This window comes from Phlebotomus argentipes, unplaced genomic scaffold (assembly GCF_947086385.1).
Source record: "Phlebotomus argentipes unplaced genomic scaffold, Phlebotomus argentipes genome assembly contig_5, whole genome shotgun sequence".
In the NCBI taxonomy this organism is placed as follows: domain Eukaryota; kingdom Metazoa; phylum Arthropoda; class Insecta; order Diptera; family Psychodidae; genus Phlebotomus; species Phlebotomus argentipes.
In genome coordinates, this window is record NW_026776165.1 from 9751527 (window position 1) to 9772212 (window position 20686).

A 20686-nucleotide genomic window follows, 5' to 3' on the forward strand; every position below is an offset into this window, starting at 1 on the left:
CGGCCGGCCGCGGTGTTGCTTATCAGTCCAGACCAAAAATAGATTCATGTTAGATGAGATTTTATGCTTAGCGTACACGGAAGAACGATTGTACAGCAACTCATTTTCGCCACTACTAATTTGTATTTGAGAGTGTCTATCACTAAAAAAAAATGCCCAGCAATTCACTACTTCGCCTCCTGGCCCATCTTCTTCATCAAGTCCTCATCCTGGACGGACATGGCGGTGAGTTTCTTGCCGATCCGCTCGTGAATGTCCAGGAACTTCGCCACACACCGATCGATGCACACATTCTCGCCCTTCCCTGAAACCAGACACACTATGTATCACAGAGGACCCATGAGATATTCCCAGGGCGTCTTACCTAGCTCGGCGTCATTGTATTTCGGTGGAATGCACTTCCGGTGACAAGCATTCGTCATTCTATTGTACAAATCCGACATCATCTCGATTTCCATCTCTTGCATCATCTGCAACTTCGCCTGTTCGGCAGGTTTTAGCTGTGCGGCAGCCATCATGGGGATTCTCTAGTCTCCACGCAGTGAATCTTCCTCTGGATCTTCACTCAAACTTCCTTGAACTCGGTGTGTATTCGCCAAAGTTGGATTTTCTCATGCGTTCCCTCACTTTCATGTTCTCATAGCGTCGATTATCAATTGAGCGCTTCGAGAGGACAAATGCGTACACTCCAGCTACCGTAATCACTGTCCTGGAAGAGAAAATTCCTGGGAAATTAGTCCAGGAAGTCACCATAACATAACCTCAAAGAACATAAAAAAAACGAAATTCTCCCAAAAAAGCAGAGATTTGAGGAATTCCTCAAACTAATTGAATTAAAAAAGAAACTTAAGAATGAGATCTGGAGATTACTCACCAACACACGCCGATTTTTCCTGCTTTTCCAAGTTTCATGGGAAAATGTTGCTCAACATCACGCTTCAGCATTGAATTTTGAGAATTTTGCGACTCACAATCCACCGGATGATTTTGACATTTCAGCCGTTGAAGCCAAACAATCCGCCAGTTTTCACGCAAATTCCACCCAAATACACCACTTTTACCACTGAAATACCGAGGAAATAACTTTGTCACCTCGTATTCTAATCATTTTTTCACTTATCAGCTGAAATCATCTCACAAATATCGCAAAAATCAAAATTCAGCGGAATTTGCTTAGGCATTAGTATTCCCACCAGAGTGCACTTGCATCGCCAAGGCGTTGTCAAAAAGTGCATTTTCCAGAGAGTTTCCATAGAAAAAAGTCGTGTGTTGCTGCGAGTTTGTTTGTTGTCCCCAAATAAGTGTGTTTTTCCGCGGGAAAATCCCTTCTGGGAGTCTTTTCCACACCACAAATTCTCTCATAAATCATCGAAGTGCACAATTTCAGTGGAGTTTCATCGAAATCACGGAGAATAAGCGCCAATCATTGCAAATCAGTGCGAGTGATTGTGAATTATGGCCTCAATTCCGCTGCCGCGAGTCCTTCAGCCGCGGAAATCGCCCGCCGAGGTGGAGCAGGAGCAGTTTCTCAAGTGCCTGGTGAGTGTCAGGAGGGCTGAGCGACCGGGTGTGACCACAGAGGCGCTGCATCGCTGCACCCAATTGTGGCGGCGCTCTTCTGGTCGCCCACGCTTCGTTTCTGCTCCATTCATCTATATTTATTCATTCACAACTTCCTCTCGAGCCACTTTTTCAAACGCACTCGCTCTCGTCTACGCACAGTCACTCTGCTTTTCTCCGCCTTTTGTGGATGAATTGAGCAATGCTCCAAAGCCGCGCTACATTGCAAAACACTCTGATGGTCACAGGGTGGGGCAATAGCACTGCTTTCAGATCACAAGAGTCTTTGAATTCCAGCTACAGTTATTGTAATCGAACTGGAAACAACAATTCATTCATCACTTGTTTTATGTAGATTTATGATAATTTGTCTGTGGCGCAGAAATAGAAGAAGAAATGCTATTAACACTTGAAGCGCAGGTAATAAAAAACACTCTTGATTATTATCTCTTCTAGACTCAATTAATTACTGGCTTGTATCATTTCCATCGGCTCTCCCTGTAATTTGTAAACTGTCGTGATCTGCATGACGAAAAGAAAAACACTGCTGAAACTCAACTTCCTTTTTAAATTTGCACAATGCAGACGAAAAAAAAGAAATTTCACAACATAAAAAATAATTAGATTTTTGAGCAAAATTCACTACACAGAGCCGCCCAAAGGCTGCATTGTTGATTAAAAGAACCGTATTTTTTCCCTCGCAATCAACAGAGTGCGATTTCGCATTGAATAGAAATGTTGAAGGTCTTTTTATCTCGATAATTTGCACTTATTAGTCACAACTCGCGGCGCTGCGTCTCAATGCACTTCTTCATAGTGTTTTTGCGGTTTTTGCGCAGAAGGTGAATTCGTTTGGTTTGTTGGAATTTTGACTGCAAATCCGAAATGCATTAATTTTGCCAATATTTTTTTGCATGTGTAAAACAATTTGAGGCACTAATTGAAATGCCGTGAGTGGGCAAAAATGGTTGCCAGACACGCAAGAATTCTTTCTGGATTTTTGGGCAGTTGTTGTTGTTGAGAATGTACAATTTACGGCAAGACAAACAAGTGAGTAATTCGCTCTTTGCCGACCGTCTGCACATTGGCAAGAGATTAGAGATGGTTTCTTGATCAAATTAATTGCATTTCCTCCCCTTTATTCGCCTCGGGCGGAATTTTAGGCACACACAGAATCATCTGTGGAGTTGTAGAAACATTTCCAGTTGATGGACTCACGAGTTTTCCTCTCGCCAACAGTGCATGAGTTTTGCGTAAAATTGTAGGAAGAAGTCATGAATTCTTAATACCGATCATCGATCGTCTTTTTCCCCCCTCACAATCGTGAGAGACAATCAAGAGTGTGTTTTTTTGCCACACTTCGTCTCTTCGTTTGCATGAATTTCCTCTCAATGACTAACTTTATTTACTCTTCTCTGTGTATACAACAGACGGAGGGAAGTTCTCAATTTAATTTTGCCAATCTATGGAAATACGAGGAATTTGCAGTAACTTTAGCCCGTGAAAAAAATCCCGCGAGTTAAATATCCAGAAAAATCACAAAAAGTTTTCACTTATCGGCTTCTGATTCATGACTCAGTGATAAGAAGGTGGCTTTTTGTGTCCTCAATCAGTCACTGGCGTTAGTCGCTTGTGGTTCGCTCAAAGCAGTGGAACAGGTGTTCGTTGTCTCTCTCAATTTCACTGTAATTTAATTAGGAAATATCGCGTGCAGCGTAAAAAAGTACTTTTTCGTGCTGTTTAACATTTAAAAATTTGTCTTTCTTTGCAATTTCTTCGTGGCATTTTGTGCTGATTTAATGGTTTTAATCGAGAGTTTTGTACCTGAAGAGAACCCTGCTAATTTCTCACCGCTTCACTATCAGTAAATCAGCGACTGATAAGAGTATGAATCGATTTTCAGTGAATTTTTAGCCACACACTGCTCAGGTTGTGAGAGAAATTATTCATGAATTCATGTGGACAGTGGAAAAGTGGGCGTGGCTTTTGCATAGGCGGAGCTTAGCGAATTGCCCTCAATAGTTTTTTTCTTTACTTTACGACGTCGAAAGCTGATTTATAGATCGCTATATTCTTACAGCACCACAATCTGGACAAAGTGTATGGCTTTTACTTCATTTATCAGTCTTGTGATCATTCTTTCCATTCACTTTCTACTTACAGGTTGCCTGAAAGAGGGATTAAAGTGCATGAAATAGGCAAATATTGTGACTCTAATCCACTTTTCTTTGCACTCTTGCCTCTCTTATGTGCTTTACTAACCAAGAAAAACACTGTTGAGTAGAAGAAAAACCCTGCAATTATGTCATATTCTGACAAAGCCTTTTATCAATTGGTAAGATAATCAACATTTTCTCTCTCTCTCTCTCTCTCGCTTCTTTCTATATCTGCTCTGTCGTTTTGCATATAGATTATAAGGTGTTATTTTGGGTATAATCTCACGATAAGGTGTTCGTCTTGTCTGTCTTCCAGACGATCAGCATTAGCAAGGCTCTGAGCTCGGCTGAATTTCCGCTGAAAGTGAAGCACGCCAGAGCGGCGATCATCGGGACATTCCACAGCGGTGGCGCTCATTCGTTCTGGGCCATCGCCGTGCGTCAGCCACTGCAAGAGAATCGCATCACAGCATGGAAGTTCTGCCATCTGCTGCACAAAGTCCTGCGCGAGGGACATCCGCTCGCCTGTCAGCACTCCATGCGACAGCGCGGGATGCTGACGGAGCTGGGAAAGCTGTGGGGACACCTGAAGGATGGCTATGGAGCGTGCATTAAGCAGTACACGAAGCTTCTGGTGACCAAATTGGAGTTTCACGACAGGAATCCCAGATTTCCGGGCAGCATGTCGCTGAAGAAGGGTGAATTGGAGCAAATTGGAGGCAATGACATCAATTACTAGTGAGTGTGAGAGATTTTCAAGCATGCATGTCAAAATACTGTTAATTGAATTACATCAGCTTCATTTTGATGCATATTTCATAACACACACGCACATATTTGATGCGTGAAAGTGAATTAAATCACTTCTTGTTGCAGTTTTCACTTGGCCGTGGAGATGTTTGACTATTTGGATGAGATTATCGCACTTCAGGACACAAGTGAGTGTAGCTGAGAGATGGTGAAAGATGTCTTGGCAATTGATGCTCACTCTTCTCTTTGCAGTCTTCAAGAGTCTGACAATGTTTCACGTGAACTCGATGACACCGGCTGGTCAGTGTCGTGTGGCGCCTCTCATTCCCTGTATCCAGGACTCGAGTCCTCTGTACGACTTTCTGGTGCGCATAATGTTCAAACTGCACTCAAATCTGCCCAGTGAACTGCTAATTGGCCATCGCGAGCGCTTCCGCACGGCCTTTGGACAGCTGTCCAAGTTCTACGAGGAGTCTCGCAGTCTGCAGTACTTTGTCAGTCTCATCACAGTGCCTCAATTGCCGGCCAATGCGCCCAATTTCTCCTCCCAAGTGGACTTTGGCGAGTATCAAGCGCCAGTCGTGGTGATTCCCGAGCAAGAAGCGGAACCCGAAGTGGATGAATTTGTGGACAATCTCGTGGACATGTCGATGCAACAGCAGCAGCAGCAGCAGCACGTCCCGGTGCAGCCTCCGCCTCAGCCGTCGGTGGACTTTGAGAAATTGATCATTGAGCGGGACGATTTGATCAGGCATTTGCAGATGGAAGTGGACAGATTAGGGTGAGAAAAATACCGGTGAAAACTGGAATATATTTCTTATTGTCTCTCTGGAATCTGCAGGAGATCCGTGAAGAGTGGTTCGGTGGAGAATCGAGAGCTGCAGACACGCTTCGAGGAGCAAATGGCTTCGATGCACTCTGAATTGTCACAGGTTCAAGAGGAGATGGAATTGCTGAAAATGCAGAAGGAGGAATTGGAATTGGCCGCACAAAGTGCACCGACATTAGAGCGTAAGTGTCTTACCTCAGAAATACCATGTGGATCAAGCCAAGTCTAAACTTTCTGTTTTGTTTTGCAGAAAAAGCCATCGCCGAGGAAGAACGTGCAAAAGCCAGTGAGGAGAAATTCCACAAACTGAAGTCAATGTACTCACAAATTAGGGATGAACATGTGAAGCTCCTGAGAACGGTGAGTTTGTTTAAGCTTTTGCAAGATGAAATGAGATCTTGTTAAGCAATTTGCTGCCTTTTCAGCATGGCGAAGTGAGTAAGCAACTTGTGTCATCAACAAAAATTGTCTCTGAGATGACGAAAGAGAAGGAAGATCTTCGGTGTCAGCTTGAGGATTTTCAGCATCAGCAGGCAAAAGTGGAGGAAAATCTGCAGCAGAGTTCGAGTGAGGCTCGTCGGGAGAATGAGGAAATGCAAGTGAAACTGAAGGAGATTCAGGAGAAGTTTGAAGATTTAGAGGCCAATAAGTCAGCTGAGATTGCAGAATTGCGGATAAAGTGTGACAATTTGAGTAGAGAAATCGACGAGGCGAAGAATGCAAATGAAGAGTTGAGTGCCACAAGAGACTCCTTGGTCAGCGATAGAGAGTCTCTGGCCACAGAAGTGGAGAGCCTCAAGGAGGCGCATAATGGTGAGGTTACTGGTTTGAGAGAGGAGATCGCAGTGCTGCAGAGTCGAGTTGAGCGGAATTCCAAAGAGAGTGGCGAAGTGCAGGAGGATCTTGAGAGACAAGTGAAGAGTCTGCAGGACGAGAGGCAGGATCTTGAGGCCAAATTGAGTGAATTGAAGGTGGAGAAGGAGACGGAAGTGGAGGTGCTAAACTGTAAATATGAGGAGGAAGTGAAGAAGGCCGAAGAGGTGAAAAGCGAATTGGAAGGGAAGATTCAAATGGTTGAGGAGGAGCGAGAAGCGCTTAAAAGTGAAAAGAGTGACCTTTGTCAGCAATTGGAAGCACTTCAAGAGGATTTACGAGCGAAATCCGATGAGATGCAGCAACTTCAGGTCAGCTTGGAAGATCAATTGAGTGAAGCGAGGGCAGAAGTTGATGGTTTGAGGGGTAATCTTGAGGAGATGAAGGCAAAACATGAGGTAAGTTATTCAATATTTGTGGCGAAACCACTAACATTTAGCAGTTTCTCAACAGTTCCACACCACAAGCAGACATAATAGTTCAGAGACACGGTAACAGAAAACAACAATCTCATTCCCATTCACACTTCCTCATTTCCTCACAAAGAACACTGAAGGCGCCCAGGCTGTCATCCGGAAGTGTATCTCTTTGTCTCACTCTTTCTCTCCCACTTAAATGCAGATCCTCGTGCAGAACTATGATCGTCTGGCGGTGGACAAGAGCGATATTGAGTGTGAATTGCAAGATTTACTTCATCAACAGACAGAATTGGAGGAGAAGCACACGGCGACGCTGCAAACGGTGGGAAATCTCGAGGCGGCTCTCAAGGACGCCCAGATCCATGGTGAGGTGGTCGTGAGGGCGCTCCTGGAGGCGTGCATCAAATCGTCGGAGAGTCTGGCCACGAGAACGATGACGGAGGAGGAATTCGGCGGCGGAGCGGCGGGAAGTCCAGCGTACTTTGGCCTCATGGCTGAGGAATTGACGGATGTGCTGACAAAGCTGGGAATCAGCCATCAGCAATACGTGGCGGACAATGCGAGCGTGGAGCCTTTCGCCAGGAAGATCATCATGGCTGGACATCTGATGGCCACAGTGCAGATTCAGGGCGTGATTGTGTGCAATTCCACGTCAGACATCGAATGTGGAGAACGTGAGTGTATTTTTCAATGTTTTTCTGCGTGATTTCATTATTGAGAAAAGGAATGATTCAAAGCAGGAAAACTGTTCAAACAGTGGAAAAAAAACTTTTTTTTTTGTGAAGATAAGGAGAAACATTTGATTGTCTTTCCGAATCTATTGAATCTCTTTTCTGTCCTCCTTCCAGAAATCGCCGAAGACCTCAGGGAGTGGTACAACAAGCATCACTTGCGTCTCTTTGAGAGTCTCCTGGCCACGGGCAGCACAGACGGCGCGACGGCGTGCCTGGAGGAGGTGAAGACTCATCTGCAGACCATTGCGGAGCGCATTGGCGCGCTGAGCAAGAAGCTGGATCCCACAGAGAACATCGGCGACATGTTCGAGACGGAGCTGGCGAGCATGGACAAGGCGATCGAGGAGGCGGCGCAGCGGATTGAGGACATGCTGTCGGAGTCGCGCGCCTCGGACTCGGGCGTGAAGCTGGAGGTGAACGAGAAGATCCTGGACGCCTGCACAACGTTGATGAGGGCCATTCGCGTGCTGGTGCAAAAGTCGCGACTGGTGCAGGGCGAGATCGTGGCCGTGGGCAAGGGCACGGCGTCGGCCAAGGAGTTCTACAAGCGCAACCACCAGTGGACGGAGGGACTGATCTCGGCGGCCAAAGCGGTGGCACAGGGCGCGAACTTCCTCGTCACGGCGGCCAACAAGGCGGTGTCCGGCGACGCAAAGCATCAGCTGGATCTGGTGGTGGCCGCGCAGGAGATTGCGGCGTCCACTACGCAGCTCGTGGTGGCGAGTCGCGTGAAGGCGCCGCGCGGCAGCAGCAACCTGGCGGCGCTGGGCAGCGCCTCGAAGGGCGTCACGCAGTCCACGGCGGCCGTGGTGGCCACGGCGAAGGACTGCACGAAGCGCCTGGAGGACTCGCAGGACCTGGACCTGGAGAACCTCACGGTGCACCAGGCGAAGCGCATGGAGATGGAGCTGAAGGTGCGCGTGCTGGAGCTGGAGCAGTCGCTGCAGTCGGAGAGACTGATGCTGGCGGCGTTCAGGAGGAAAAACTACCAGTCCGGCGAGGATGGGAAGGAGTAGAGAGATTCCAGAAGCGTACAGATGAGCATCACAATTCCTCAGCATCATCACTCCTTTTGTACCGACTTTTCTATTGATTGATTAATTGTATCTCTGTGACAAATTATACAATTTCGCGTTTTTTGTATCTTCTGACAAATTTGCAAGATTGTCGATTAGATTTAGGCTTAGGAGAGAGTTTAATAAATTGCGGGGCTTCATTACCCGTGGAATTATCCGAATTTTCGTTTCTTTTAGTATCAGTTTTGAGTGCTAAGAGGGATGGAAATATTCAAAAATACCCCCTCAAGATAGTGGTCTGCTTTGCGATTCAGTAGGTTCTGTGGGTCCTGTGGCGCAATGGATAACGCGTCTGACTACGGATCAGAAGATTCCAGGTTCGACTCCTGGCAGGATCGATTTTTGCACATTTTTTGCAACCACCTCTCAACACTCTTTGGTCAAAGCTCATTCAAAATATACATTTAGAGGATTAAAAAGATAAAAAATAAATTGAAAAAATCAGACAATAGATATAAAACGCAATTTTCAGAGAAAGAAGAAAAAAACGGGGTTAAAACGCACGTAGCTTATTTCATATGGAAATTAGATTACGTGATAAGCTATGAATGTATTCAAAAATATTTTTAAAAGTTAAAAGAAAAAAACATAATAGAGTAAATTTTGTAAGTTATTTTTTTCTGAATCTACTTTCCCTTTTTTAACCATTTTTTCATTGAATTCCTGGTCAAAAGGTACAACTTTTACTTTCTGCAAGATGATGAGTAATCTCAATTCAAGAGCGCTATTCATGTATTAGTTGCAATACTTTCGCTTTTATTGCTGGAAAACCTCATGCAATGTCTTTAACCTTGATATTTGTTGTACATCGCATGTGCGTTCGCTTTGGAACACCCTGTGTTCAGTGAGTCATGATCATGTGATGGACATCGCATCTGTGTGATGACGTGTGGTCCTGTGGCGCAATGGATAACGCGTCTGACTACGGATCAGAAGATTCCAGGTTCGACTCCTGGCAGGATCGATTTTTTCCATCTTTTTTTATCCATCATTTATTCAATTCTACGCATTTTTCCACTACTTTTGCTTCACCGTAAAATCTCTGGGTGTCTCATAAACGGCAATCAAGCGCGAGAGTATGAAAACATTTACACTGAAGAATACAAGTCCCTGCAGCCAGATGAAGTCAAATGTGTCCCAGCCTTGGAATTCCAGCAGATACGCTGGCAGAAGCCACGCTCCCTGCGCCAGGAACCACAGCACAGCGTACGCCACGGCGGATTTGCCCATCTTGGTCAGATTCTTGGCCGAAATGGGCAGCAAAGCGATGTACCAGATGAAGTATTGCGACGTGACGACGGAATTGTACGTGACCATAGTCAAGGCGAGGGCAAAGAGGCCGAAGGAGAGCGTCTGGCGACTCCTGCCGAACACCACAGTAATGGCCAGAAGCACCAAGATGACCGGTATGGCGGTGAAGACCTTCTCCAGTCCACTTCCCGGCACCACAGATCTCAAGTACTGCATGTAAAACAGCACTGAGAAGTTGTGCCGCACATCTGTCCTTATCAGATGATAAATGTACGTCTCATGAAGGAACTCCTGACCGTACATCACATAGAACGACACTGTGAGAGCCATCAGAGTGCCCAGAGTTCCTCCAACCAGTGCCAGCTGTCTCCTATTCGGCCACATTCCATTGAAGTACTCTTCAGCTGTTCGGAAACTCTTCCCGGACACACTCAAGTAGTATGCAAGACTAAATCCAAGAGGATAGAGTCGAAAGTGTATCGCTATGCCATGAAAAATGCCAGCCACGAAGCAATTCCAGCCAGAAATCTTGGGTTTCTGGATAAAGTGCAGAGTCAGGAGCACGAGGAGACTAGCAATAGCGTCTCCATTACCTCTCGTCGCAATCACCATAGTTAAGGGATTGTAGAGCCACATGTAGGCGCTCAATTGACCCACCAAAGCCTTCTTCTTCCGCAAAGTCACCTCCACAGCCTCTTCCATGCGCTTGTGCGCTCCTCTCCTCCTCCCTGGCAGTGATTCCATCATCACTTGGGCGTTTCTCTGGTAGATTATGCGATACTCATCGTCAACGATGCGCCGAATGAGCACTCCAACGGCCAAATCGAAGAGGACGAAGAGAAATTTGCCGAAATTCCGGTGCACAAAATGATTTGGAAGCACCAAGAATGCCAGCAAAGGTGAGTAGCGGAAGGTTTCCCGGCGATAAGGGCTGTCGCCATTGAGAACATGGGCAGCAGCATCTGTAATCACCTGGAAGGAAAGGTGGAAAAGGCTGTAAGTCTGTCATTAAGTGAATTAAGGCAAAAGTATAGTAAAAAGTCTGCTTTCTTTTTCTTCAGCACAATTTCTAGCTGAGAATTGAAGAGTGAAATTCATGGTCACATTGGCTAGTAACATTATTTTCTCATCGGGATTGTTCACCCTGGCGCCCATCTGGAATTCAAACATTGATCTTTCGATGGCATGTTGTCTCTATGCAAACATGAATCACTGATATCAAAGCAATAATCTCTACAATAAGTACAATTTATCACGTTTGCTCAACTTCGATCTAAATAACCAAACGAAAAAATACATAATTTGACCACTTTTTTGCTTTATTAATCTTCTCGTCTGTGTGAATTCAGTGTATAAAACTCAGCCGAATTGATTCATCTTATCAAAATACTCCAAAGCCTTGACTCCGACCTCTGGAATCTATCTCAGATGGAATCTCACTTTTATCGGTGTTTTCGCGCGCAAAATTATATCGCCCACAAACTCAATCTCCTCGCGCGTCGTCACAGGCGAAAGCTTGAATGCCATAAGGACGTGCTGCAGGACAGCCTTGATCTCCAGCAGCGCAAACTTCTGCCCAATGCAATTCCGCGGACCGGCGCTGAAGGGAACATAGGCAAAGGGATGCCTCTTCTCCACATTCTCAGGCAGAAAGCGATCCGGATCGAAGCGCTCGGGATCGGGAAACTGCTCAGGATCGCGGTGCAGATCGAAAATGTGAATGTGAGCAATGGAACCCTCGGGAATTGTCTCATTGTCGACTTTCATGTCTTCCGTCACTGAGCGCGTGATGAATGGCACGGGCGGATAGAGTCTCAGACACTCCTTGATCACTCTGTTGGTGAACTCGAGTTCGTTGAGCTCATTTGTGGCCAGAGACTGACCACAATTCACCTCCATGGCCATCATTATCTCCTCATACACCTTCTCCTGCACCTCCGGATGGTGCGCCAGCAGGAAGAAGATGAACGTGAGAGCAGCTGAAGTTGTATCGTGACCCTCAAAGGTGAAAGTGTCCACTTCCTCACGAATTCCCTCAGCATCGATCAATCCATCTGCTTCGGCCGCCAGAAGAGTGTCCAGCATGGCATATCGCTTCTTCTTCGTCTCATAAATGTTCTCATTCTCATCCAGAACGGGCACTTTTCCCGTCTCCAGAAACTGCACGCGCCGCTGCTTGATAATCATCCTGGTGAAGGCATGGACAGGCACCAGATGAGCATTTAGCTTCCGCCTGTAACCGCTCAACGCGTACAGAGTCTCATTATACAGCCACGGCCGCAGGAATCGGTGCAGCAAGAGTTCTCCAATGCTCCGAATCGAGCTTCGGTACTCCTTGGAGCCAGTGTAAGTCTCCAGCTTCACTCCCATCGCAGTCTCACAAACGGTGTTGAGTGTTAAGTGACTGGTGAGAGGGGGAAGATTTGTGCCATCGCCTTTTTTTGTCTCCACTTTCAGCAAATCGATGAACTTCTCGCACTCCTCGTGAAAGATTGCCAGGAACTCCTTCAGGATGTTGAAGTGGAAGGTGGGCGTGAGTATCCGTCGCCTCTGTTGCCACTTCTTCCCATTCGCCGTGAGCAATCCCGTGCCCAGAAAGGGATGCAGGAAGTAGTAGAGGAAGTTCTTGTCGCTGTGCTTCGACGACGACATGATTGTCTCCACATCGCGACAATTTATGATGTTCATGTGCAACTGTCCGAAGCCCCAGAACTTGTACGAGCGATAATTGTACTGCACAGCCAAATCCCGAGCCAGATTGAAGATCTCCACGGCATCCTTGAACTGCACGGCACCCATGTTGCCCAAAATGGGCCAAATCGGCTGCGGTCCGGGCACATTGAGGGTTTTGGCTAGGCGGTAGTTCTTCGTGAGGACACGCAGAAGGTGTGACAAGCTGAACAACACCAGGAGCACAGCGATACTCTGCAGAATCAGCACAAGAGCCAGCATTTTGTGTGACTTTCCTCGCCTAAATTTCACCAACGACTGTTCCACGGTGTCTTCGCGATTGGCCTTATCAGGAGGTCCGTCGGAAAAAAAACCTCCAGGCCGCTTTATCAGAAGTAATCACACATCTTCTCAAACACACAGTCCCTGAACACCAGCCAGAGCAGCCAAATAATCTATACAGAGCGAATGGAGAACTTATGGAACCTACCTTGTAGTCGATGTCCGTGTAGGGCACGTGCGAGACGCGATCCATGAAGTCTCCGTAGACGATCAGGGCGATTCTCACGGCGAAATTGATGGCCAGGTGGGTGCCAAAAGGCACCTTGCTGAAGAAAAACGCCAGCATCTCACAAGCGCGTCTTGAGGCTGTTCGCGGCGCGCTGAAGACAGGACTTGAGGGCGTCAAACTCACTCTGGCAACTCTTGTGCTTCACATTGAAGTCTTTGGTCACACAAGCGGCATATTTGGCGGCCGCCTCGCCACACTTTCCCATCAACACTGGATAGTTTCTTAGTCTAGCGTTCGCCTTCTTCACTGACTCCATCGCCGCCATTTAGTTCTTGGGGCCCCACTTTGGGTGCGGCACGCGATCTGTGCGGATGAAGGCGTCGTACAGAGGCCGCGAGAACAGGAATAGTGTGCACACGGTGCAGCCGATGATGACAAACGCTCGCGGGTATTTGCTGATCAACGTCCGGCGCGGCTGGGCGCTTTTGGGGCCGTACGGCAGCTCCTTCATTTCTCCGCCCTGTCCAAGTAGCTCTTCTCCAATTTGATGCCCGAGCAGCAGAGTGACTCCTTGTGCCACTTCAGACAGCACTGGCGCATCTCCTCCAGCACCTCCAAGCACGCACTCTCCTGGAAGTTGTTCTCTGGAACAGCGGGAAGATTCACAGGATTCTCAGTGTCCGGAGGACTTACGTAATAATGTTGAATGCAAAATTTGACTGAATTACCTTTGAGACACGTCTGGATTTTGCAAGCAGTCACTTTGCAGGGGTCCTTCTTGGTTTTAAACATAAAAATGAAAGGAGAATCCAAGAAAAAACTGAGAATTTACCAGAAAAACACACGTTCTCCAAGAGGAATTGAAGTTTCCAAAGCCGCTCGAACGTCAAATGGCGCTGCAGTCATGAAGATGATTGTCTGAAATTTTCCTTGACATTCGCTTTCCAGTGAAACTTTAATCTTCCGTGCAGGAGGCAAAACAAATCATTGCTGGAAGCTGATTTTCGCCCCTAAATTGTCTCTGGGAATAGACAAAGCAGATAAAGATATACAATGGTAAGTAACTACTGTCCTGAATCGATTTCAAGGCTTCTAAGTTGATCTCATTTCAGTTAGTTTTGGTCTTGGGCGATCTTCACATTCCTCATCGATGCAGCACGCTTCCGGCAAAGTTCAAGAAGCTCCTGGTGCCTGGCCGCATCCATCACATCCTCTGCACGGGGAACCTGTGCACGCGGGACTCGTATGACTATCTCAAGACGCTCGCCAGTGATGTGCACATCGTTCGGGGTGACTTTGACGATGGTCAGACTTATCCTGACCACAAGGTGGTCACGGTGGGTCAGTTCCGGATCGGCCTCACGCACGGCCACAAAGTGATGCCATGGGGTGATCCTGAGGCGCTGGCCTTCCTGCAGCGCCAGCTCAACGTCGACATCCTCATCTCGGGTCACACCCACAAGTTCGAGGCGTACGAGCACGAATCGCGCTTCTACATCAACCCGGGCTCCGCCACGGGCGCCTATTCGGCCACCACTGCGCGCGCCACCCCATCCTTCGTCCTGATGGACATCCAGAGCGCCACAGTGGTCACGTACGTGTACCAGCTGATCGGCGACGAGGTGAAAGTGGAGAGAATCGAGTATAAGAAGAACTAAGCAAATAATTTAAAGATACATAGGAATTATACATAACTGGCCCATAATACACTGAAAAAGAAGTATTTTTGTTTCGCATTTACTGTGATTTTTTATGAAAATTAGGTAGAAGTCCGGAAAAAGAGTGTGGTTGTTTCCAACAAGAAAACACACCGACTGTTTCACCATCGAGTCACAGTTGTAAAAGTGGCGTTCGCATCGAAGACGCCGCACTGCAACGTCACAATTCAAATTTTGTAAGAAAACCGCAAGCTTGCAATTGTTCTCTGTGACTGGTGTTTTGTTTTCCCTGAAAATTCGTCTTTTCTCCCAACTATCGTATATTTTATGGTGTGATAATCCATCTGAGTGTTGAGAAGTGTACTTAACAATTGAAGAATCGTCTGGAAATGGATCCTTTTACGCAGGTTTGTCTTGCATAAGTGTTCCAATGAACTTCCGGGAGATTCTTGGGTGTCTGTTGATTTGGGGCTCATTTACAGAGAATCCTGGATCGTGCGGAACAACGAAGTAAGCAACTGGGTATCAGCAATCCAGTGGCGAAAGTGCCTCTGGGGGAAAATAGTGCTGAATCGAGCCTCAGCAGTCTTGGGGGCAGCAGCAAGTCTCCCGGCCGGAAGGTCAGTTCTGAGAAGAGGGGTTCAGATGGGAAGAATGTGCTGACGTACATGACCAACACGACTGGTGGGAGTGATGCTGATAAATTTGATAACATATCCGTGGAAATTAACATCACAACGGACTCAAATGTGGGGGTGAGTCTAAAGGTTGGAAAGTTTCATGAAATTTTCATTGATTTCTGGGGATTCTGAAGGTGAAATGCGACGTGACCGCTTTGGATGTGGACTGCGATGGCAATGTGCTGAAGACTAATGAGCTGCTGAATGAATCAACTGCCTCAATAATTCGAGATGCGTCGAAGAGCCGCTTGCAGCGCTTGGGAGCGCTGTATTCCGCTGAGCACAACATCTCATCGCCAATCCACAGGACGGAAGGGAACTTCCACGAGAAGATGACGGAAGATGCTGAGCCGCCGCGACCGAGGAATCGCATGGGGAAGCTGGCGGCTCTGGCGGACTCGATAAACCGTTGGGAGGATCAGAATTCGGGTGTGCAGAAGGAGAACGTGGCCATTCCAAAAGCGACTGGAGCTGTGCCAAAGCGTCCTCAAGTGGTGGACACTCTGCCCAAGGATGTCACCAAGAAGACGCCCACGAAGCAGCTGAAGTGGGACAAATCGGTGATGGATGCTCTGGAGTCGCAGGGATTCAAGAAGCGTGAATCCACGAAGAATCTCGTGTACGAATACGGAGAGAATGAGAATAGAGAGCGAGAAAATGTTCTCAATGAGACGAGGAAGTCTTCACTGAAGAAGTCCACGATCGATGCGAATCGCAACACTGATGTGAAGGATTCGCCCAAGAAGCTGAATGTGACGCGAGGTTTGGTGACGGGAAGGGCGGCTCTCTTCGAGGCGAGTGGCGCGTTGTCTCGCCCAGCTAAAGTGGCATCCAAGGATCCTGCGGAGATGTCTCTGAAGGAGCGAATGGCGCTGTTTGAAAAGAATAAGGGCGCTGCGCCAGTTCCCAGGCCAGTGGGAGTGGCTCCAGGGCCTCAGCCTGTGCTGAAGCCAGCGGAGGAGGAGAAGAAATCCCGTCCGAACTTTGGTGGATACAATCAAGTTCAGAAGGCTGAATCTAAGGCCACTGGAGGTGGTATTAAAAACACCGTGGCGGCTCTGATGACGTCAGGAGCCACGATTTCCGAGAATGCCATCAGCCAGGAGACGAGGCGACAGCGCCAACAAGAGATGGACATCCTGATGAATCGCTTCCATCAGACTCCGAAGTCTGACAGTGAGAATGAGGGGATTTCCTTGACAGAGCCGGCTCAGCCGCCTCCGCCGCCGCCGATGCCGTCAACTTCCTTCGGATCAGGAGGAAAGCGCCGAAGTGGTGAGTGACTGAATACTCATTCTTTCCTCCAGAATCCTATTGACTCAGTGAATCTTCATTCCAGATGGCGAGAATGATCCTGACACCAGCTCGGACGAGGTGAAGCGCGTGAAGAAGCACTCCTTGCGGAAGAGCGATCTGTATCCGAATCTTGCGGAGCAGGAGTTTGCAGAGTACGAGCAAAACTGCACTACTGCCACGGTGTCTGAGGAGGAGAGCAATGGCCAGCGGCGATCGAAGATCTTCGAGGAGGATGAGAGTGCTATGGAGTCCGAGGAGGCTGATGATTCCAGCATGTTTGAGGGCAGCATCAGTCGCGCCGTGATGAACTCCATCCGCTCGGCGGAGTCTTCGCGGGTGTTCTCAGTGGCGCAGGCCACTGATAGCAGCGACGAGGAGGTGGACGAGATGGATGACTATCTCGATGAGGCACTGGACAATTCCATGGGATCCAGTAAGAAAAATACGCCGCGAAAGGGATCAATTTCCTCGAATAGTTTCTCGTACAAGAGGAATTCGCCGGCGAAACAGCTGAGATTTGAGACTCCAGTGTCCTCGAAAATAACAGTGTCGCCCAAGAAGTCTCAGAAGGATGATGAGGTGGTGACTTTGGTGCACACGGTGAGTTTCTATAGGAAGCAGCAATCCTCGAAAACCACGCCGCCTTGCAAGGTGATTCGTCGCGTGGAGACTACAGAGGATTCCACCACGGAATCCGAAGGCTACACTGATGAACCTGTTGGCGGCAGTCACGAAGTTTATCTGGTGGAGAGTAAAATTGAGCGTCTGAAGGAGGAAGTGCAGAAGCAACATCAGATTATTGCTCAAGCTAGCGGAGCATTGAATCTCTGCGCTTCCACATTTGAATTCTCGGGCTCCACAGAAGCTGTGGAGGCTGAGAGACATCTTCTGGTGGCCACGCACAGACGCCAGGCGGCTCAGGATGAGATTCAGCGACTCAAAGTAGAGCAGACGCTGCGCCCACGAGGATCACCGCAGGATCATGGAAAGTTGACGGTGAAAGAGATCACTTTGCCGCTGCGACAGGATTACATCAGGAAGTTGGCATCGAACACCATTTCAGGACAACACTTGATCTGTTTGCTGAAGTACAATGAAACTGTCATGAGCACAAAGACAGTGATCACACTTCCCGGACTCCTGGCCGTGAAGTTCAGCGATGAGTTAACAATGACCGACGTTTATGAGGACTTTAAGGTGAGAAATGAGCTGTTATTTTATGCTTTTGCTTGCTGATATTATTGCTAAATCCTTTCCAGATCACACTTGAAATTTACGGAATGGATGCACAGAATGATATTCTTCCGCATGACGTGAAGTATCACATTGCGGGCAGCAAGAAGCAGGCGTCGAAGAAGCTGACGCCTAAAGGGCGCAAAGGTGAGAAGCGTCTGGTCATGCCAATACCTCAATCGCCAGCTGGACCAGGAGTTGTGCGCCGGCCAACAATGGAGAAGCTGGGCTTTGTCATCTTCTCCTTGAAAGACACCAAGAGGACGTCGTGGACTCTCAATGGAGCGACTGGCGCGAGTCCTCTCGAGGGCGTCGTGCAGATGAAAGTGGCGTGCCAATTGGACGTGACAGTGGATCACAAGGGCTTCCTCAACATGTTCGAAGATGTTGTGGGATTGGGAGCGTGGCAGCGTCGCTGGTGTCGTCTGCGTGGACACATGCTGAACTACTGGAAGTATCCGGACGATGAGAAGAGCAAGAAGGTGAGTACGAAGTGGGGGGATTTTTCAATCGTCTTTATTTCATTTAGCTGAGAATAAGGATCTCCGCGATGGCGTTGACGTAGGGACTCTTTGTGGGCTTCTTAAAGGTGATGCTGGCATTGCCGAAGGCAATCTTCTCTCTCACCTCGCCAGAGATGGTCTGGAAGCCATTGGTGGGATTCATGAGCTTCACGAGATACATTTCGTGTGTCTCCAGCAAGACTGGCTGCTGCAGCAGCACGTGAACCATGTAGAAGTTGTCTTTCATGGCGATCCTGTTGATGTGACTACCGTCCTCCAGCTTGTCCAACTCCAGGTCGCGTTTCGCGAAGGACAGAACAGCTCCGTCCAGACACACGTCGCTCTGATCGAGAAGCAATCCGAAGCCCGCGACGATCGTGGGCTTCGTGACGCTCATGAGGACGCTGTGATGATCATAGCTGATGGTACGATTGAAGCCTCGCGACCACTTCATGAAGCGATTGAGGATGACAATGCTGCGAGATGTCTCGAAGGAGATCACTGAGGATCTGGGCATGTGTGAGAACTCAATGGCTCCGCTGAATTTGTCCATGATCACGAGGAAGATCCTCGAGATCTCATCAGCCGTGAGGAAGCCATCGATTGTTGCACACTCAGAGAACTCTTCGGCGCTCATTGTAGGAAATCGAATGAGGTGGAGCAAATCCAGGCCCAACCATTCTCTGCGTGACTCTCCGTCAGTGGGCAAATCCCGCACCAGGCACTGATGCTCGACCCAGAGCATCACTGCCCGGTAGATGTCAACCTCTCGGCAATTGAGACGCGGCATTTGCAGAATCAGCCCGAGAATCTCTCGCGAGGTGTTGACGAATTTGTCAGATTGTAGAATCTCCCGGATTGTCCACTCGATGATGCGGTAACACTTCTCGCGGAGCGATTGACAGCCCATGGATGTGGATTGCTGGAAGACTTCCAGTACATTCTCCGTGCAGAGACTCTGCTCAATGAAATCCACCACGAGCAATTCCATGTGGCGAATGCCGAAGCGCAGAGCCAAGCGCAAGAGTTCGAAGCAATTCTCAGACGTGATGTCGAGATCATCGCAGTACATGTAGCGAAGAAGGCTGCGCAAGTGGACTTCCTCCACATCGCTGACCTGAGAATGAATAGGACAAAATGGTAGAGTCACAAGTGATCCATTTAAAATAATTTCCCTGCACTGTGTCCTCATTTCCACACACCAAAGCCAAACATTCACTGATAAGAGAATCCACCAAATTTCACCTCACCGCGCAAATGATTCACACCTCAAGTGTATGGAGAGACGAAAAGCGGGTTGAGTTTGGGCGTACCTCGATCTCTGGCGGCGGATTGGGGCGCTCGTAGAGGGCCTCGTAGAAGGAGGCGCTGGTCGTGGCCAGGACGTGTCGATGCGCCGGAATTTTCACCTTTGACTGTCCCACCACGAATGCGACGTCCGACATGAGCTCGCTGGCCAGCAAGTGGGCATTCCGGTCACGGATGCTGTTCTTGGTGGCCTGCCAGGGGCGCTCCGGGGCGGCATCCGAGGGCGCAGCAGAGGCATCTGCGTCGAACCAGTTGGCTGTGGACATGCTCACGGGGGGCTTTCAGGGGTGCAACTGCGGCCAGAGAGTCGACTTGGTCGGCAGATAGCGAGCCTTATCAGGCACTGTCTGATAAGATAATTCGATACGATGAGGTGTAGAAAGAGGCGCCTTTTGCAGTGATTGTGAAAGTGGTGGTTCATCATTATTTTCCGTCTATTTCTCTTGCAGCCGCCAATGGGGAGAATTGATTTGTACTCGTGCTGCTCAGAAAGAGTCGAAGCGGTGCCGAGAGATGTCTGTGCGCGCATGAATACGCTTTTGCTGGAGCTTAAGCGTCCGAGCAGGGAGTCTGACGAGGAGTCATTAGTGATTCTCAAGCGAGGAAAGAGTACAATTGTCAGGTGAGTGTAGAACTTATCATTTTCATTAAGTGCACTAAGTGATTTCCATCTCCTCTTGCAGACATCTTCTGTCGACAGATACGAAAGCCGAACGCGATGAATGGAAAACGAGCTTCAATAAGGCGCTGTCTTTGCTGAGATCTTGGGGTCCGGCGGCGGCGGAATAAATGTAGAAATGTTTGTCTAAAGACTCTATGTGAATCGTGTCATTTTTCAAAGCATTAATTATCTGTCGTCTTCAGGTAAGATTTAATCCACTACTAATCAGCATTATATCGAGCAAAAACTCTTTATCGTAACCATTATAACGCATTCAAAACCACAAAAAATATTGTTGGTGATCGTATGAAATTGAAAAGATTGTCTTGTTAATCTACTTCTGTAACTGTATTAAGGAATTAATAAAAGGAGAGAATCCATAGGATTATTCTCAAATATGTATCTGACAGCACATGTTTGTTGTTCAATTCTCAGCAGAAATAGTGGAAACAAACATTAGTCGTTTATTAACACCGCCCAAAACCAACAATTTCATCAAATCGCGTCTCTTATTTTAA

The 20686-nt window shown here is 47.9% G+C and overlaps 10 protein-coding genes and 2 non-coding genes across 15 annotated transcripts; 5 read left to right on the forward strand and 7 right to left on the reverse strand.

Annotated features, from left to right (window-relative positions):
• Positions 1-43: 43 nt before the first annotated feature.
• LOC132256614 (mitochondrial import inner membrane translocase subunit Tim10) lies at positions 44-634 on the reverse strand. The gene is made up of 2 exons (XM_059753131.1): positions 365-634; positions 44-304 (listed from the first exon to the last, which is right to left on the reverse strand). The coding sequence occupies exons 1-2, from the start codon at positions 516-518 to the stop codon at positions 168-170; spliced, it is 291 nt and encodes a 96-aa protein (XP_059609114.1). The 5' UTR covers positions 519-634; the 3' UTR covers positions 44-167.
• Positions 562-1155, reverse strand: LOC132256615 (uncharacterized). The gene is made up of 2 exons (XM_059753132.1): positions 875-1155; positions 562-709 (listed from the first exon to the last, which is right to left on the reverse strand). The coding sequence occupies exons 1-2, from the start codon at positions 943-945 to the stop codon at positions 562-564; spliced, it is 219 nt and encodes a 72-aa protein (XP_059609115.1). The 5' UTR covers positions 946-1155.
• Positions 1156-1266: 111 nt separating this feature from the next.
• On the forward strand, positions 1267-8554 carry LOC132256611 (huntingtin-interacting protein 1). 4 transcript variants are annotated; one of them, XM_059753126.1, is made up of 10 exons: positions 1429-1539; positions 3724-3895; positions 4033-4454; positions 4593-4654; positions 4719-5247; positions 5308-5477; positions 5546-5655; positions 5721-6566; positions 6790-7261; positions 7436-8554. In XM_059753126.1, the coding sequence occupies exons 2-10, from the start codon at positions 3863-3865 to the stop codon at positions 8335-8337; spliced, it is 3546 nt and encodes a 1181-aa protein (XP_059609109.1). In that variant the 5' UTR covers positions 1429-1539; positions 3724-3862; the 3' UTR covers positions 8338-8554. The 4 variants fall into 4 exon arrangements, with proteins under 4 accessions (XP_059609108.1, XP_059609111.1, XP_059609109.1 ...); XM_059753127.1 differs by lacking the exon at positions 1429-1539 and adding an exon at positions 2592-2610; XM_059753125.1 differs by lacking the exon at positions 3724-3895 and having other exon boundaries at positions 1267-1539.
• Positions 8555-8662: 108 nt separating this feature from the next.
• Positions 8663-8735, forward strand: Trnar-acg (transfer RNA arginine (anticodon ACG)). Its single transcript has one exon. It is a non-coding gene; the product is annotated as a tRNA-Arg (tRNA).
• A 553-nt stretch (positions 8736-9288) lies between these two features.
• Positions 9289-9361, forward strand: Trnar-acg (transfer RNA arginine (anticodon ACG)). The gene has a single exon. It is a non-coding gene; the product is annotated as a tRNA-Arg (tRNA).
• LOC132256278 (GPI mannosyltransferase 1) lies at positions 9347-12946 on the reverse strand. The gene is made up of 2 exons (XM_059752601.1): positions 12809-12946; positions 9347-10620 (listed from the first exon to the last, which is right to left on the reverse strand). Exons 1-2 carry the CDS (start codon positions 12944-12946, stop codon positions 9415-9417), a joined length of 1344 nt encoding a protein of 447 aa, XP_059608584.1. The 3' UTR covers positions 9347-9414.
• On the reverse strand, positions 10801-12796 carry LOC132256277 (probable cytochrome P450 4ac1). The gene has a single exon (XM_059752600.1). It carries the CDS (start codon positions 12598-12600, stop codon positions 11068-11070), a length of 1533 nt encoding a protein of 510 aa, XP_059608583.1. The 5' UTR covers positions 12601-12796; the 3' UTR covers positions 10801-11067.
• Position 12947: 1 nt separating the features above from the next.
• LOC132256282 (NADH dehydrogenase [ubiquinone] 1 alpha subcomplex assembly factor 8) lies at positions 12948-13162 on the reverse strand. Its single transcript, XM_059752615.1, has one exon. It carries the CDS (start codon positions 13152-13154, stop codon positions 12948-12950), a length of 207 nt encoding a protein of 68 aa, XP_059608598.1. The 5' UTR covers positions 13155-13162.
• Positions 13163-13164: 2 nt separating this feature from the next.
• LOC132256283 (cx9C motif-containing protein 4) lies at positions 13165-13731 on the reverse strand. Its single transcript, XM_059752616.1, has 2 exons — positions 13558-13731; positions 13165-13473 (listed from the first exon to the last, which is right to left on the reverse strand). The coding sequence occupies exons 1-2, from the start codon at positions 13619-13621 to the stop codon at positions 13337-13339; spliced, it is 201 nt and encodes a 66-aa protein (XP_059608599.1). The 5' UTR covers positions 13622-13731; the 3' UTR covers positions 13165-13336.
• A 44-nt stretch (positions 13732-13775) lies between these two features.
• On the forward strand, positions 13776-14552 carry LOC132256281 (vacuolar protein sorting-associated protein 29). Its single transcript, XM_059752614.1, has 2 exons — positions 13776-13885; positions 13942-14552. The coding sequence occupies exons 1-2, from the start codon at positions 13883-13885 to the stop codon at positions 14485-14487; spliced, it is 549 nt and encodes a 182-aa protein (XP_059608597.1). The 5' UTR covers positions 13776-13882; the 3' UTR covers positions 14488-14552.
• A 195-nt stretch (positions 14553-14747) lies between these two features.
• On the forward strand, positions 14748-20573 carry LOC132255971 (anillin-like). Its single transcript, XM_059752146.1, has 7 exons — positions 14748-14894; positions 14970-15242; positions 15302-16442; positions 16507-17660; positions 17723-18178; positions 19957-20129; positions 20191-20573. The coding sequence occupies exons 1-7, from the start codon at positions 14877-14879 to the stop codon at positions 20294-20296; spliced, it is 3321 nt and encodes a 1106-aa protein (XP_059608129.1). The 5' UTR covers positions 14748-14876; the 3' UTR covers positions 20297-20573.
• On the reverse strand, positions 18222-19900 carry LOC132265782 (BTB/POZ domain-containing protein 3-like). Its single transcript, XM_059766556.1, has 2 exons — positions 19513-19900; positions 18222-19316 (listed from the first exon to the last, which is right to left on the reverse strand). Exons 1-2 carry the CDS (start codon positions 19771-19773, stop codon positions 18222-18224), a joined length of 1356 nt encoding a protein of 451 aa, XP_059622539.1. The 5' UTR covers positions 19774-19900.
• Positions 20574-20686: the final 113 nt, after the last annotated feature.

Coding starts and splice junctions, on each gene's coding strand:
- LOC132256614 (XM_059753131.1), bottom strand. CDS start 518: ATGATGGCTGCCGCACAGCTAAAACCTGCCGAACAGGCGAAGTTGCAG. Junction 305..364: donor ATACAATGACGCCGAGCTAG/GTAAGACGCCCT, acceptor GTCTGGTTTCAG/GGAAGGGCGAGAATGTGTGC.
- LOC132256615 (XM_059753132.1), bottom strand. CDS start 945: ATGCTGAAGCGTGATGTTGAGCAACATTTTCCCATGAAACTTGGAAAA. Junction 710..874: donor GGAAAAATCGGCGTGTGTTG/GTGAGTAATCTC, acceptor TTTCTCTTCCAG/GACAGTGATTACGGTAGCTG.
- LOC132256611 (XM_059753125.1), top strand. CDS start 1,456: ATGGCCTCAATTCCGCTGCCGCGAGTCCTTCAGCCGCGGAAATCGCCC. Junction 5,248..5,307: donor ATGGAAGTGGACAGATTAGG/GTGAGAAAAATA, acceptor TGGAATCTGCAG/GAGATCCGTGAAGAGTGGTT. Junction 5,656..5,720: donor ATGTGAAGCTCCTGAGAACG/GTGAGTTTGTTT, acceptor CTGCCTTTTCAG/CATGGCGAAGTGAGTAAGCA.
- LOC132256277 (XM_059752600.1), bottom strand. CDS start 12,600: ATGCTGGCTCTTGTGCTGATTCTGCAGAGTATCGCTGTGCTCCTGGTG.
- LOC132256278 (XM_059752601.1), bottom strand. CDS start 12,946: ATGCTGGCGTTTTTCTTCAGCAAGGTGCCTTTTGGCACCCACCTGGCC. Junction 10,621..12,808: donor ACACGGACATCGACTACAAG/GTAGGTTCCATA, acceptor CTTTCCTTCCAG/GTGATTACAGATGCTGCTGC.
- LOC132256282 (XM_059752615.1), bottom strand. CDS start 13,154: ATGGCGGCGATGGAGTCAGTGAAGAAGGCGAACGCTAGACTAAGAAAC.
- LOC132256283 (XM_059752616.1), bottom strand. CDS start 13,621: ATGTTTAAAACCAAGAAGGACCCCTGCAAAGTGACTGCTTGCAAAATC. Junction 13,474..13,557: donor AATCCAGACGTGTCTCAAAG/GTAATTCAGTCA, acceptor CCGCTGTTCCAG/AGAACAACTTCCAGGAGAGT.
- LOC132255971 (XM_059752146.1), top strand. Junction 17,661..17,722: donor ACGTTTATGAGGACTTTAAG/GTGAGAAATGAG, acceptor AATCCTTTCCAG/ATCACACTTGAAATTTACGG. Junction 20,130..20,190: donor GGAAAGAGTACAATTGTCAG/GTGAGTGTAGAA, acceptor CTCCTCTTGCAG/ACATCTTCTGTCGACAGATA.
- LOC132265782 (XM_059766556.1), bottom strand. CDS start 19,773: ATGTCCACAGCCAACTGGTTCGACGCAGATGCCTCTGCTGCGCCCTCG. Junction 19,317..19,512: donor ATCCGCCGCCAGAGATCGAG/GTACGCCCAAAC, acceptor ATTCATTCTCAG/GTCAGCGATGTGGAGGAAGT.